The sequence below is a fragment of the Pantherophis guttatus genome, chromosome 1, assembly GCF_059756535.1.
Source record: "Pantherophis guttatus breed Tessera chromosome 1, ASM5975653v1, whole genome shotgun sequence".
Lineage (NCBI taxonomy): Eukaryota > Metazoa > Chordata > Lepidosauria > Squamata > Colubridae > Pantherophis > Pantherophis guttatus.
In genome coordinates, this window is record NC_142063.1 from 63,763,959 (window position 1) to 63,781,555 (window position 17,597).

At 36.2% G+C, this 17,597-nt stretch overlaps 1 protein-coding gene across 1 annotated transcript in view; it reads right to left on the minus strand.

Annotated features, from left to right (window-relative positions):
• The window catches only part of DPH6 (diphthamine biosynthesis 6), a 235,670-nt gene that overhangs the window by 128,099 nt on the left and 89,974 nt on the right, over window positions 1-17,597 (minus strand). The window contains exon 8 of the mRNA XM_034417936.3: window positions 16,400-16,487. Coding sequence (XP_034273827.2) covers window positions 16,400-16,487 — 88 coding nt within the window. The remainder of the gene's footprint in view (window positions 1-16,399; window positions 16,488-17,597) is intronic.

A 17,597-nucleotide genomic window follows, 5' to 3' on the forward strand; every position in this document is an offset into this window, starting at 1 on the left:
AGTGGACATTAGCATATTCAAAGGCCCACAGTACTATATATTTGTCCATAAGGAAAAAAAAGATTTTTTTAAAAAATCACTGTTTTCTGATCCCAATCTGGATTTAGAAGACAAATTGGAGCAAACACTGACATATACCAAAGACTAATAATATATAACTGTTTTGGGTTTTTTTGAGAATTTTAGTATAAAAAGGGAATGGACATTTGTCTGGAATCGGATAGGTTGTCATTTTTATTAGGACTTTATATATTTTATTTATTCTGCTTTATTCAGGTTTTATGTTCTATTTTGTTAAACACTGGGAGCCTACTATACAGTAATAGGCAAATCGGTAAATAAAAATGAATTCATATTCCTGAAACTAGCATCCCATTTATTTATTTTTTTAAAAAATGTGTTTCAGAGTAAAACAATTACTATCTGAGGAAGGCTAATATATTCACCCATTAGCTCTGTAACATGGTCAATTATTCAAATTCAATAAAATAACTCTTGTTTCATTTAGACATCATCTGGCTATGAGATACTTGGCTAGTATTACTAGTAAGGAGTAGTTAAAGTATAGTATAGTAAAGTATAAAGTAAAGCATAGGTAATCATTCATGGGAACATTTGTTACAGCCAATTTGGTGTAGTGCCTATATTTATTTATTAATATTTTATTTATAAAATTTATATGTTGTTTATTTCACAGTTCAAGTATACTTGGAGCAGCTTACAATATAATAAATATGTTATACTGTTTTTAAATGGATATAAAAACAATTATAACTATAAAAACAGATTAAAATTACAAAATTAAAAAACATATTTTTTAAAAAAATTGTTGGACTAGGACTGGGAAAAAAGAAATCTAGAAAGCAAAATTTTTAATAAAGCTTTTTTATAATAACATCATACAAGCAAATATAACTGTTGAGATTTTGTTCTTAGGGCTGAGAAAATTGCAATGTTTCTTTCATAAAGGGTTTAAACATTAATTTGATCCAGGCTTACATAGATATACCTGCTCAATAGTACAGAAGGCACATCCATGCATTGGCAACTCCCAACATTTTACAACGGTTTCCTATTTGACTTGTCCAATTCCACATATTTTCCTTTACCCAAATCTTTGACACATAATTCAAAATGTCAGTGATAACGCATGGTTTACTATTCTTTTAGGAATCCTACTTTGGATCACTAAAACACGAAGAGAATCAGGGTGAGGGGAAGCCATAAAATAAATGTAGTTTGCCACTTATTTTCCTTCTTTTATCCAGAAACACAGAGAATGACTAAAGGACCTTTCTTAATTTTCAGGCCTGTTCCATCAAAACAGAAAAAGTTGGTCAACATATAATCAGGTATGGTTGCGAGATAGTTCATGACTGAACCCCTGTAAACTTGCTACTTGTCTCACATTTCACTCATGGTTTAAAAAAAAAAAAGCAAGGATAATTAGCAGCCTCAATTTTTGTTTGGAGATTTTCATTTCTGAATACAAGAAACATGCTCTTACAAATATCTAAAAGTGATGGCAATTCTCTGATTGGAACAGAACATAAAAGTCTAAAGTTGGATGGAAACAGGTCTGCTAATTTCTTTTTGTTTTCTGAAGTGTAATCTTTCTCATTAAAACAATGTTTGTGGGAGACAATGCACATTTGTGAGTGCGTTCACATAAAGGATTGGAAGAACACTTATTTTATGAATAGGTAACAGCTACACATATATACTGTAATTCATACAAAAAGAAACAGAAATGGAAGAGGAACTATTGAATATATGAAGCTAAATTTCTTAAATAGAGAAATAATGGATATATTTTTATCCCTTCTCCACAAAAATCTATGATGTTGTTGATAAATATTTTAAAGACAAAGTGAGGGAAAAATCAATTACACATTAATGAAAGATAAAAGATCTAACTGGCACACAAATACACTTTTGTTGTCTACAAATATTTTTCCAACAATGGATTTCTTGTGCAAATAAAAATGGAAACATGCAACCCACCAAAATTTCACTGGTGATCAATAGCTTCTACTATTCTACTAGGGCTACATTTCTGTACTGCCCAACAACTCCCAAAGACAATGACTGAATTCAAAATGGGAAGGGTTTATGAGCCAGTACTCTTTTAAACTACCTTCTAAAAATAGTAACGATAATCTTTCTCACTTTCTTTTATGTTTTACATTTTTAAACTACTTTGATCCAATGGAGATTAACAGAAGATTTTGTGTTCTAAGAAGCTGGATAGGAATTATTTGTTTAAAAAAGCAATGAATAAAATCTTACCTATCAGATTCTGATCATCTTATACGTAAGATCTGATCTTGTTTGCTAGGCACATTTTCTCATTAAAGTAATCAGTGATTTTATTTATAAGAAATATTTGCTTTCCCCCCCTGTACAAAAATAAATGTTTTGTGACTAAATAACATTATTCGCTTCCAATACGAAAAAATTTAAGCAGAGCATAATCTCTCTCTCTCTCTCTCTCTCTCTCTCTCTCTCTCTCTCTCTCTCTCTCTCACACACACACACACACACACACACACACACACACACACACACCATGCCTAATGATCAATCTGGTCATTTTTCTTACAATGCAAACATCAGAACCAATTTCTTAATTTCCCATATTTTGAGTTCTAATTCCAGTTCTCTAGTTCTGTTCTTCACCAGAGATATTATATTCTGGAGCATATCCAAGTAATGATCAAAGAAAGATTTGTGAAATGGGGAAGGGGATGGATAAGGACCACACTGATGAATTAAAATTAACTGCAGGCCCCACAGAAAAGCAAGCAATAGCACTTAGACTTACCATATTTTTCGCACTATAAGATGCACCTGACCATAAGACACACCTAGGTTTAGAGAAGGAAAACAAGAAAAAAAATATCAGGCGGAGCCTAAGAGGACCACAGATAGGTGTTCTCTTATGTGCCAGTTTTGCCTATTGACTCCTGCACTGCAGAAAAGAGAAAGAGGTGGGGTTCAGCACTGTAAAAGGACCCTGCCGTGGCGGCCCAGCTGTTATTCACCAAAGGACCGGCACTGGTCCACCACTGGGAACCCCTGAGGTAATATACTTCACAGTCTGTGATTCAATATTCACTCCATAAGACGCACAGACATTTCCACCCACTTTTGGAGGGTAGGATAGTGTGTTTTATAGAACGAAAAATACGGTATAAACAGCTTCATAGTGCTTTACAGCCCTCCCTATGCGGTTTACGGAGTCAGCATATTGCTGCCAACAATCTGGGTCCTCATTTTACTGACTTGGAAGGATGGAAGGCTGAGTCAACCTTGACTGGGTCAGGATCGAACTGCTGGCAGTCGGCAATACTGCATTCTAATAGTAATGGAGCTGGTGGTATTGATGAAGACTGGAGGAACTATAGGATCTTGGCAGCCAATTTTTGGGGCTGCAGCAGTAGATCCTTCCTGCTTCCTTCACCAGCAGTGGATATGCCGAGCTTTTTTAAAAAAATGCCAGCAAGGCTGCATGGTATCCACATGGAGCCCATAGGTTTTTGGTTGTGGAGGCCTGGTTTAGATGCTCTTGCTGTTTCTGAAGAACCACAGTAGTTAGTGATTTGGGAAGAAGTAACTGTGTTTCCTAACCCAGTAATCCATTTTTAAAGAAACTGATGAAATCAAAGTTACATATAGGCCTCCTATAGCATAATAAGTTAAAATGCCTTGTTCAGTGTAGGGTCACTTTGGAGAAGATGAAATTATTTTCCTGTGATCTTAAAATGAAGCTAATACATCAAAACATTTTATTTCATGTATATTAGACACCTTAGTAAATGTTTAATAAGGAATAGTTACAATCATCTTGCTGCTGGAGGTGCAACTCAGGAGTTCAAACATTAACTCACATGGTTTGGGCCTACAGTACGTTAAATATGCAAATCTTCTTCTTGGCTATATTTCTAGGCTTTGGAATCTATCAAGATAGAAAAAGCTGAAGATTTCTTAGGACTTGCAGTTAATAAAAAGAATGATCATACATCAACAAAAGGAGAATTATACAACTGATTTGCAGTTGTGAATATGTAAAGCCACCCAAAGTTACTTCAACAGTGAGATGGGCAGCATTTGAATTTATGTAGTCTGGCAGAAGAGTATGAAGAATAAGGAAGGAAGCAATATAGATTTTGAGAGAGTATGAGTAACAGAACATAATTTTGCAGGCCTTCCATCCCTTTTTTCATATTAACATGATTTTTGAAGTTGCACTGTTAATATTGTTACGGGAATTGGTACTTTTTACTCTATTTATTAGTCTAAGCTACTAGATCACTTAAAAATAGCATATCAAAAATTGCTTTTAACACTGTGTTCATTACCAATTTTTTTGATTTTCTGTAGTCACCCAGGGAAGCAATTTCCTAGGTCAGTTATGGCTAACCTTTTCCGGACCAAGAGCCCAAATCGCAGGAGCATGCCCGAACCCCCAAAATGCAATGCACCTGCGGTCCCCCACCTGCGCCCTAACCCATGCAGGTGCATACCTCCTGCACACGCCCCCACTAATGCATGCATCCCCCACATGCATGTGCGCCCCCTGCGTATGCGCAGCAGAAACTCGAAAACCAGCTGGCTGGCTGGAGGCACGCACTCATGCACAGCGGAGCTGAACTGGGACGATGGCTCGCATGCCCACAGAGAGGGCGCTGCGTACCACCTATGGCACATGTGCCATAGGTTCGCCATCACAATCCTAGGTGTAACTAATGTCAAAACAGTAGGGGAAAATAATTAGAAACTTCTATGGAAAAGAACAACGAAAATAATTTCTTTTATATTTCTTGTAATAGGGTCCTAGATAAAAACTGAAAAACTAGATATAGACTGATTGACGATGCATAACCTACCCACCCCGTCTCCAATTTAAAATAACATTTATATTAAAAATAACATACAATGTTAAGTAAAAACAGGCAAGCTGTTTCTTGTTCTATTTAAGCATTTCTTTTTTAAAAACCTTGGGCTTCCCTTATTCTTTCTTATAAAAATTAAGCATTTTCACTGCAAATATTATATTTATGCTCTTTGAGCGATAATAGCTTCTTCCCGAGAAAGAAAAGGAGAATCCATCTGTGATTAAAGCCTACAGGGATATCAGCATCATAAAGTGTGAAAAGCAACAATGACATAACAAATGATTATGAGTAAAAAGCTTCCAAAATGAAAAATTCATGTCGCTTTCAAACAGTGAACTTTGATATTTATTTATTTAGATAATTTATTTATTTAGAAAATCTATATTACCACCTACTCTCATATGGTGACTCAAGGGGACTTACAAGAACAATATTTGGCTTTTTTCCCAAATAACATAATAGAACTCTTTTTTGAATAGTAACCTTAGTTCAACAAATGGTGAAAATATAATTTGTTTAAATCAAAATGAACAGCTTAGACTTTTTTCATTACCAAAGGATGAAGCAGAAAGCAGGAAAGCATGTTCAAAATAATCAGATAGGTGGAATTTATTTTTAGTGGCATATAGTAAAGCTGCAAAACTCCATTCCTAAAGAAGTCTTCCCTGAGCAGCTCTAAAGAGGTCATAATATTATCAATTACTTTTTGTTTTATTAGGACTTGGTTTAGTCTATCTTTTGGGATGTTCCATTGTCCTTGACCTTACTATACAAGAAAACAGCTCCCTTGTCAGAATAGACAGAGTAAGTAAAAGCTTATTTCTAGATATAATTTCTATGAACTTCTTAGGCTCTTTCATTATGATGTTCTCAATGCGTTTTTCCACCTTTCTCCCCCTAATCAAAATGAAATTTGCCTCTTTTCTTCCTTTGGTTTCTGTTTCATATTATGATTATACAGCAACATTTCTGAGGTCCATCAGAAGGTGTCCTCTTACTAGACAATAACAATTTTTTTAATGGAGTGGTTTTCTTCCAACCTAGGGAGCATGTCATGAGGAAAAACAGATACAAGGTTCATCATGCAGCTCATTTTATATCCAGTTATGTCAATTTCTGCTTATTGCAATAAATTATTAACCACAACTCAAACCCAATGGGGTCCAAAGCAATTCCATTTTACATAGCAATCAGCTATGAGGGTTTGTGTATTACTTGCATACAAATACAGCTTTTTCACTTAAATTGATGGGATTTCAAAGCATTTAACAAGGCTGGATATTAACCCAGTGGGTTGTTTATTGAAAATAGAACTGAGTACGCTTAGCCTTGAGAAGCAATAACAGAAAAGGTTGGTATCGTAACATCCTTCATTTATATGAAGAACATTTATTTATTTTCAATTACTCTTACTAAGGGAGGGTTAATCCTGGTAGACGGAAGTTACAGGAGGGTATAATTTGACAGAACCCTTGGAGACACTTCTGAATGGTAAAACAAGATTAACAGCATAACTAATGGGAATCAGAAATGGCTTTTTCCCTTCTAGCAATCTTCCTGCAGAGATTGCATAGCTGTTAGGGATTATCCTAATCCAGATTTCTTCCATCAAGCACTGGGTTAGGCTAAATGGATTACAACACCTGCACTACAGAATTATTTTATTCATTTTAATTTATTTATTTACAGACACTACTTTATTTACGAAGTTCTAGTTACAATTTTTTGAGGATACAAACAAATCTTTCTGCAACATCAACCTAGAAGGTTCTGGAATTTAATGTAAAATGCACCGTACACTAACTCTTTCCTGACTTCTCCTGACTTCTGCTCACTCATCTGCATGTATGCCGTTCACTTAGCTGAACAGCATACATGCAGTTGTGTAGGGACTATGTGTGGTATGTATAGTAGTAGCTGTGAATATCTGGAATTATGCACAAGATTTTTTTGTTTGCTTAGATTTACAAACGAAACAGATTTATGAACAGTCTCTTGGAACGTCACCTGTTCATAAGTAGAGGAATATACGTGGTCAATTTATATAGCCACAATCCTTGGTAAACGGAATGGGACAACTTGCCACAGCCAACTTACCATGACCAACTCACTGTGGGCTCAGTCGCCATGGCCAACTTGCCATGGGACAATTTAAAAATTCAATTTAATTATTTAAAATAATAAAAATTTATTTTAATTTTTTTTCATTTACATTTCTTTCTGTCCCTCCTTTCGCATCCTTTCTTTAATGATTCCATTCCACCATTTTTTTCATATTACTATAACTCTTGTTCTACAGCGAGTTGTCCCATGGCAAGTTGGCCGTGGCAAGTTGTCCCGCGATGACTTGGCTGTAAATGATTCTGGACAACAAAGGAAATTTAAAATCAAGTAAAAACAACAGAAAACCATTACAATCAAACTACAAATATCAAAATACATAGCAACTGAAAAAGCCATTTTCACACACAGGTCCAGGCAGAAAGCCATGTCTTTAGGGCCTTATGAAAAGTAGCAGATCAGGGCCATATAATCCCTGGAAAGAGAATATCACGGAGACTGGGCTTCAGCAGAAAAATACTACCTTCTGGACCCCAGCAAACATTACTTAACTATAAGCATAAGCATGCTGTAGGACTGGATAGGACAGATATAGACAACTAGGGAAAGATAGTCCCTTAAATAATCCACTTACAAACTGTGAAAGTCTTTAAAGGTGACAATCTTTAATTGCACCTGGAATATAGTTGGTGGCCAATTAGCAATCCATGCCAATGCCATGATGCAAATATGTGCCAAATAGTAGGAGTCATTTACTATCCATGTGGCCACATTCTGCACCAGTTGAAGCATCTGAATGCTCTTCAAGAGCAACTTCATGTAGAACACTTTGCATCTACATGGGGCTCCCCTTGAAGAGCACTCGGAGGCTCCAACTGGTCCAGAATGCAGGAGCGCGGGTAGTGACGGGAGCAGCGTGGTGCTCCCATGTAACACCGCTCCTGCGTGAGCTGCACTGGCTCCCGGTGGTCTTCCGGGTGCGCTTCAAGGTGTTGGTTATCACCTTTAAAGCGCTCCATGGCATAGGGCCTAGCTATCTTCAAGACCGCCTGCTGCCACCGACGACCTCCCATCGACCCGTGTGCTCCCACAGAGAGGGCCTCCTCGGGGTGCCATCAGCCAAACAATGCAGGCTGGTGACCCCCAGAGGGAGGGCCTTCTCTGTGGGGGCACCTACCCTCTGGAATCAGTTGCCCCCAGAGATAAGGAGAATCCATGACCTCAGTGCCTTCCGCCGTGCCCTTAAAACCTTCTTTTTCCAACAAGCCGGGCTGGCCTAATTCTTTTTAAGTGTTTTTAATTGTTTGTTTATCATTTTAATTAATGGGGCCAAATTTATATATATATTTTTAACTGTATTTTAATATTTGTATTTGATGTTTTTATTTGGCTGTTCACCGCCCTGAGTCCTCAGGGAGAAGGGCGGTATACAAATTCAAAATAAAATAAATAAAAATAAATAAATTGTCCAGACGAAAATCATGGAGTTATGAGTGACTGTGAAGAAGGCTTCCCAGCCCAGGAACAGACACAGCCGGCACATAGTATGTAAAGGCCCTCCCAGCCAAGGCTGCTATCTTATTTTTGAACAAGGGCTGAGGGCAAGAGGATCCCAAATTGTACCCCAAGGCTGAGGCAGTGCATTGTCATCCAGAATCACAGATGCAAGATCCCCGGTATCAAAAAGTCCAAAAGCCAAAGCTCAGTTTTTCTTGGGTTGAATTGAAGCCTACTACACTCCATCCAAGTCTTACATTCTCCAGCACACTGACAGGATCTGTCATGGCTCTGTTGGAGCCTGTGTCCACGGAGGAGGATGAGCCAGAGCTGGGGCCAACGGAAGTTGAGCGGGCAGCCTTGTTGGCTTCGGAGGAATGCTTCGGGGAGGAGCTGGACAAGGCAGCCCCGGGTTCCTCGGGCTTGGGATGGCTTGCCAGCAGGGATGAACAGGGGCAGGACAACCGAGGAAGGGGGGAAGAGAGGGCAAGAAGTGGAGATGAGAAGCGATGGCACTCAGGTGACGAGCAAGGATTGCCCCCTCCTGATCCCCGAACACAGAGAGTGGAGAGGAGGCGGGAACAGTGCAGGCTGACCCGACGACTCAGGAGGAGAGCGCTCTGCCCCTCTCCACAAGGCACACCTGGGGACTAAGACTTAAGGAGACACTGCGGGGAGGGGCGCTTGTCAGGAACAAATACTAAATTCATGGATTTTGTGTGCCGTTGCCAACGTCTGGAATTCATGGATTCATTGCCTTGTTCCTTTGCTTCATGGACTCATTGTCTTGTTCCTTGGCTTTGTGAACTCATTGCCTTGTTCCTTGGCTTAGTGGAATTCATTGCCTTGTTCCCTTGCCTAGCTGGACTTTTTTGCCTTGAAGCCGTTGTGCTAACAGTGTTTTGCTGGACTACTCAAAGCAAGAGGCTGCTGGAGGTGTGTGTGTGTGTGAGAGAGCATTTTGCTCCAGAACTTGCCATAAACATAGGAGAATTTGGGAGAAAGTTGGAGCAATAAAGGGGAGTCTAAATTATCAGCTGATTGTGGTGCCTCCGTGCCTTCACCTGGATCATCACAGGTTCACTCAAGTAGCCTGTTGTGAAGATGTAAAGCCAAGTATCATCATCATTCTGATGATAACTCACCCCAAATTGTCAGATGACCTCCCTAACAGCTTATAAAGATATTAAACAAAGGAGAGAGAACTGAGCCCTCTGACACCCTACGAAGTCGAGGCTGCAGGGTGGACCTCTTCCCTCAATCAACACTGACTGGCACCAAATCCAGAAGAAGGAAGACAACCAGCACAACACAGTGATGATTTGTAAGAAATATTTTAAAAGTATGATATTCAATAACTATAAAGAAAAAATTTACACATAAGAAATCTAAAGATAAAAATGATATTTTCATATTGTAATGAAAAAGGCAAGAAGAATCTTTTCAATTGTTATGCAAACATGCATCTTGAAGTCCTAAGATAATGTATTAAACCATAACAGTGAATAAAATGTTATTTTACCTGAGGCACAAGGGCTCATTGTGCTGCCAGAAACAATCTAAAACAAATTTCCAATGAGCCTTTGTAGTTAAACATGAAGAGATTTATTTAAAGAAAATACAATACTGAACAGCAGAAGAGAGCACAGGTACATTATTGAACTAATGCAGGCTAGCCAGAATTGTCAAATGATTATAAAATATTCAATTGAGAGAATATAAAATTAACACCTGTGAAACATAACTAAGAAAGATGACATGTAGGAACACTGAACTCAACAAGCAGTACACTCAACAAGGACCATTCTTATTTAATTTGGTCCACTCAGATAGGATTTCTATTACAATTATAATAAATTATGAAAAAATATTCCAGTGAACTTTTTCTATACTCCCTAATTTACTTTTTTTATACATTTAGCATCACTTATAATACCTCTCTACACTAACTTTGACCAAGTTTCAGGATTTTTTTTTTTTAAAAAAATATCTATAAACTAGATGGATCTTCAAAATATTATTTTAAAAACCATATAATGTGAGATAGCCCTATTTATTTATATCACCATGATGAACATTTTTGGTACAAATAAAACATTCTATGTGCATAAAATATGAACACATATTATCCTTTTCTAACATTTAGAAAAATGGAAGAAGGAATATTATAACAATAATACATCTAAATCAGTCTTTCTCAACTGTGACAAAAGTTGTGTGAACTTCAACCCCCAGAATTCCCTAGCTAGCTGTAGAAAAAGAATCAGTCCAGACTGCAAAGTAATTGCAAGGCATTTTGAGGTGCCGTATATATACAAAGCATAAATATGTACATATTTATTTACAGACATATTTATTTACAAAATATTTACAGACCCCTCGCATCCTGGACATAAACTGTTTCAACTCCTACCCTCAAAACGATGCTATAAAGCACTGCATACCAGAACAACTAAACACAAGAACAGTTTTTTTCCCAAACGCCATCACTCCACTAAACAGATTCCCTTAACACTGCCAAACTAGTTACTAAATCTGCATTACTATTAATCTTTTCATCATTCCTATCACCCATCTCCTCCCACTTATGACTATATGTCTGTAACCTTGTTGCTGGTATCCTTAAGATTTATATTGACTGTTTCCCTATGATTATCATTAAGTGTTGTACCTTATGATTCTTGATGAATGTATCTTTTCTTTTATGTACACCAAGAGCGTATGCACCAAGACAAATTCCTTGTGTGTCCAATCACACTTGGCCAATAAAGAATTTTGTTCTGTTCTGTTCTGTTCTGTTCTGTTCTGTTCTGTTCTGTTCTGTTCTGTTCTATTCTATTCTATTCTATTCTATTCTATTCTATTCTATTCTATTCTATTCTATTCTATTCTATTCTATTCTATTCTATTCTATTCTATAAATGTTCCCTGGGAGAAGTAGCAGCATTGTTCCAAATGTGTACTCAGATGGATATGGCATTTACAATAAAACCCACTCATTCTAAACCTCTCAATTATAAGATGCTACACAGGAAAGCACAGACAGAACAGATGAAAAAATTTCTCTGTTTCTTTTGAACTAGTATTAGCTAAATTAACCTTCATTCAAGTAATAATTCTTGGTATGTAAGCCTACGATTCCATATCACAAGAATCCAGAGTTTACCCCTCAGGGTAAATGTATAAGCAGTTTTAAAAAAAAATGTTTAAGTATAATATTTCAGTGTTACGGGGAATGTTGTAGGCACATGTGTAAACAGGTGCATTTCCATTATTCCTATTATGTGTGCATCTGCCTTAAAAACAAGCATAAAAAATCACTGTGTTTATTTGCCAGGCATATAGCTGACATAAAAAAAAAAGGACCTACCAATTTTCTCCTTGCTTCCCCATGTGCAGTTTTGACAAGAAGCTCTGAAAACAGTTCTCAAGCCATAAGACTTGGTGGCAATCAACCATATCTTGCAAATCCCAGACTTTATGTGAGTTGGTAACTTGACAAGAATAATTAAATGGCTACGGCTGCATTCCTATTGTAACTGAAGAGTGAGTTAGGAGTGATTGACAGCAGTGGAGTGGAATGGTTAGTAGAGTCCGGGTGAATGACAAGTGAAGAATGTCAGTGGAGAAATGATAGATAAGGGGAGGAGAGACACAAATATGCTTGGCGGGGGAAAAAAGAGAAAAGAGAGTATAGGTAAGAGAACAGTGATTAGGCTAAGCTATTACTTATTACTCATGATCTTATTTGTTTGAGATGGATAAACATATTTATAAGTTTTACCTTTGAAATTGTGAATATATTTTTGTTTGAAGAATTCTAAGTGTGTGCTTATCTCATTCTATGTGCTAGATATATATGTGTATGTGTGAATACATTTATACTATTAAAAAGAGAATCCTTCTCACCCCTATAGGTGGCATGTGTCTTCCTCAATTTCAGGTCTTCTACCAGAGGTCAGGGAAACTGAAGGAAACTCGCTGAATTTGGTACTCAACACATTTTGATGAGAAAATGTTGTCCCAGTATTTATTGTTTGTTACTCAAGTGCAAGCTAGAACTTTTTGGTGTTGTTCCTGGGATCTGTTAGAGCCACTCTCCCAGTTTAGGAGTCACAGCCCCAAGTACTCTTCCCGCTACTGGTATCACTTTGGCCTATATATCATGCTTATTTAGATAGTTAGATACACCTCAATAATAGGTCCTACTGAGGTGAGTGTGGCTTACTCCTGTAAATTAAACCATAAGTGATAAATTATTCTATCCCGGAAACACAAATTACAAATGCTAAATCTATACAATCTCAGCAGCAACTTGCTCTATTTGGCTTGGAAGCTAAGCAGAGGTAGACCTGATTAAAACTTGGATGGGAGACTTCCAGGGAATGTCAAACTTGAATATAAGGCTGGGTTCTCAAAGCATTCTTGCAAAAAGCCCAAAAATAATAGCCCAATAGCAAACTAATGCTGCCATGAAAACCATATATATTATATCCATAAATTCTACTGACTTCTACCTTTTAAACCTATAAGATTGTAATGTTTGCATTTTAGAATATATGCATACAGTACAGTTTGAGCATACAGATCCACATACACTTATACAAATATAATATCTATGAGTATTCTCTAATGCTCTGGAATGTTAAGAATTCCATTAAGCATAGTAAATATACTGTTTTGACTTTAGGATTCTATTCCTCCACTTTTATTACAGGATTAAATAGTTAAGCAGTTCTTAACATCTGCCTTCAATTGGTGTACAATTAAGTCTGCTTAAATTTCTGTCTTAAAACATGCTTAACCACGTTCTTAGCTTGAAAGCATGGAATACTTTACATAAAATGAGTTAATGCATTTTAATAAGTTAAAAAAACTTTTATTCCTGTTTTAGAAGAATAGAAAGAAAGAAAAGATAAAATGTGCTTCTTGTCAACATGACCAACTTCTTAGTCTTAAGTGATCAAACCTTTAAATAGGGCAACAGGGGGGACAGACATAATTTTATTCTTAAAAAGTAGGGTATGTGAAGTTATAATTTACTCAATTTATATAGAATAAATAACATAGAACTCATTCATTACTTGACAGAAAATAAATTAATCTGAAAATTGTAATAGGTTTTGCTATGATTCCATCAAAGCACAAAATAAACAATTTTCCTCCTTAATTCTACAAGACATTAACTGTATACACCAAAATCTATATCAGAATTCCATGATGCTTGCTTTTAAAGAACGTGACAGCTTTGTCTACAATGAATTTGAAATATGATTTGCTATAAAACAGCTTGAAACTGTGGGTCTTTCACAAAATCTTAAATATCTACTAAGAAGAGGGAAAGAGCTTCTGAATAGATAAAAGTAAAATCTTGATTCTTATATAAAATATTATGCATTTTAATAAGATTTTTGCCTGATTTATGTAAAGCTTTGTGTTTTTCATTTTCCCTAGCCTGTCACATTGTAGTGATGTATGAAGCATTTTAGCATCAAGTTTGCCATGAGCAATAAAGTCAGTGCCCCTAAGAAATATTAATATATTTCCACTTTTTTATCGTCTCTCCAGGAGTGTTCTTATTCAGTTTATTTGGTTTCACTTCACATAGTCGGCCAGCATAATTTTTAGTCTCACAGTAATATTTTAAAGCTTTGCACAGCTAAACAATATCCTTGTCAAACACGGTACAGTATGTACTAAAAGGCTATATTTGAAAATGAGGAACATGGTCTTGGGACAAAGACAATATTTCCATGAAGAAGCTGAATTTTAAAGACAATGCTAAAGGCAAACACAAAAAAAAGTTCCAATGATAACTATTGTTTTTTCGAGTTCAGATTGCTCCATAAAGTTTTGCAGCTCACAACAAAATCAAGAACTATTCGTGGACAGTCAGAGACTCTAAAAATTTGGGAATCAGGAAGCATACTTGGAGTTTTCAGATAATGGCTACAACCACAGAATAACTGATATGCAGGTCACAGCAAATTGTGAAATTTCATTTAACAGAAGGCAATTTACAAAACCATGAGCTTGCCCATTATGGTAATAAATCATGATATTTGTAAAGCAAATCATCACACGACCAACCAAATTTTACAACTTTTTTGATGAGTGTCTGAAATGCAGTCATGTGATTGGGGTGGGTGGAGGGGTTTCAACCATCCAAATTTCAAAATCAGATCTTAAATACTTTGGGGGAGATTTGTCATAACTTCAAAGCTGAGTGCTACTTATACAGTTGTCATTGTTGGATAGAATTTCAGTAATAAATATGAATGCTTTGCCTAGGATGTTATTTTTATTCCCGATAATACCAATCATGATGACCAATGTACTATTTAAATAATATCAGAAAGACATTTCTAAATGTATACAAATAATGTTCAACTTACAGTTCATATAATGACTGTTTAAAGTTACAATGGCATTGAGAAAAGTGACTTATGATTGATCTTCACATGACCATTGTGGCATCCCCATAGTCATGTGATCAATAGTCAGGTGGTTGGCAACCGCCATGTATTTTATGATTGTTGCAATGTTCCAGGGTCATGTGATCGCCATTTGCAACTTTCTCAGCCATCTTCTGACAAGAAAAGCCAATGGGAAAGTTGGAGTTGCTTAAAGGTTGTAAAATCAGGCATGACACATTTAACAACTGTGTTGCTTAGCACAAGAAATTCTAGTCACAATTACGGTTGTAAATTGAAAACTATCTGTATGGCAAGATAAAAAACAAGAATTAAATATAAATTGCTGCAAGATGCTAAAGAAAGTGGTGGGCTAGGATTACTTGACCTAAAATTGTATTTTCCTTCTCATAAGCAACATTTATCTTTATGGCTTTAACAAGGCTATCTATCCGTCGAGGCCTAAAGACTTGGCTGTTTCAACAACTGGGCTGAGTCTGATCCTTGGGTTATATTATTTACTTATCCTGTTTTAATTGGTTTTTAATTAGGATTTTCTATTATTGTATGTTTTTAATTTGTGTTCGCCACCCTGAGTCCTTTGGAGAAGGGCAGCATATAAATAAATGAAAATAAAATAAATAAATAAATAAAGCTTCCATATTCTCTACAATTCTGTTCAAGAGAGATTGGTGAGTTGATCATATCATTTCACTATTATGCTACTTGCACTAAAAGGTAAAGATTTCCCCTGTCCAGTCATTTCCAACTCTAGGGGGCAGTGCTCATTTCCGATTCTTAGCTTAGGGAGCCAACATTGTCCAAAGACCTTTCCATGGTCATGTGGCCATAAACCCAGGTGCACAGAATGCTGTTATCTTCCCACCAAAATGGTACCTATTTATCTACTTGCATTTGCATGCTTTCAAACTGCTAGGTGGGTAGCAGCTGGGGCAAGTAATGGGAGCTCAACCCATTGCACAGCAGTTGGATCTTGAACCCAGGCTGTCAACTTTCCAGTCCTTTACTGATGAGCCATTGCTTCCCTCTACCTGCACTAAAATTATTATCAAATCACATTCTTTTTCTAAACAGAAAATATTGATCAAAATAAATATTCCTACATATGTCTAAGGTGTCTGTACATCTCACTCAAATATATAAGTACACATATACACATGGAGACAGAGAGAGAGAAAGAGGGGGGGAGTAGATAGATAGATAGATAGATAGATTGATAGATAGATAGATAGATAGATAGATAGATAGATAGATAGATAGATAGATAGATAGATAGATAGATAGATCAATTAATTAATCAATCAATCTAACAGTCAATCTTCTCAAATGATGGCTCTGCTTCAAACACATTCCTATTTTCCACGAACAATTTCTTAATCATTTGTATTTCAAACAATTTCATTTTTGTTTCCAGATGTATATTAGTAAATGTAAAAACAACACTTCATCCCAATATATAAATAATTATTTGAAGAAAGAAACCCATCATTTTCCTAATGTTGGACTTGCCTTATCTTCCAAATGCAACTTTAACAGGCGGAGATAAGCCACAGGGGCAAATGCATCTGCTGAATGCACAATCACTTCTGATGAGTCCCTATAAAACAAAATTTTAAAAGTGCATTGGAAAAAAAATAGTATTGCTGTGTTGCTTTTGAAAGCAAAACAAAACAAAAATAATCCAAAAGTCAATTGGACTTTCATGGGTTTTTTTGCTTCTGTGAAACATTTCACTTCTCATCCAAGAAGCTTCTTCAGTTCTAACTGATTGGTGGGAAATGGAAGGATTTATATTCCTCAAAGGCTTTCTTGGTTTTTTTCTTTGAAAACATTTCTAGTGGGTAATGGAGGGATTTATATTGTTCAAAAAATATAAATCCTTTCATTCCCCATTAAAACATTTTCAAAGAAAAAAAAAAACTAGAAAGTTTAGGACAATCATGACTTGGATGATTAAGAATCTCCATAAACAAAAGAAAAATAAATAATCAGATGTATCATAGATTTATAATATAAGAATTATACTACTTTGATGCTCTCTGAGCTTGCTTGTTTTCTTGCAGACGTTTCATTAACCAAATTAGGTAACATCATCAGTGCTCTGATCATCAGTGATGATCAGTGCTCTGATACACTGATGATGTTACCTAGTTTGGGTAATGAAACGTCTGCAAGAAAACAAGCAAGCTCAGAGAGCATGAAGGACCTCTCATGTCAACCCTCAGCTACAAACATTCTCCTTTCTTAGTAATTATATTAACCACTTACGACATTAAATCAGTTTCAATTGGGGCTGGTTTTAATAAGTAACAGTTGCAAATGACTACAGTCTTTCCTCCTAATAATGTGAATGGGTGCCACTTATACCGTCCAGGGCAGATGGAACTTCTGTTTGGAACATAAAGTAAAGGGATGGGGATTTGGAGTCCAAAGGAAAGGTATTGGGTATCACCACAAAGAACCATGTCTTTATGGAAAATATCTGCCTTACCTGAGAAGGCAGTTCATACCCACCAGAGGTTTTCATTGAAGAATTTTAGCACTATGTGTGAAATGGCCTCCTTGAAAAATAAATGGTTTTAATGAATGAAATAAATTATTTTATTCATTTGGGATAAAATAGAAGTGAAGCTGAACTCAAAGGATTTGTACTCAATCTTGATTCAAATGAAAATTTATGAGCATTATACTAAAATAACTTTATAAG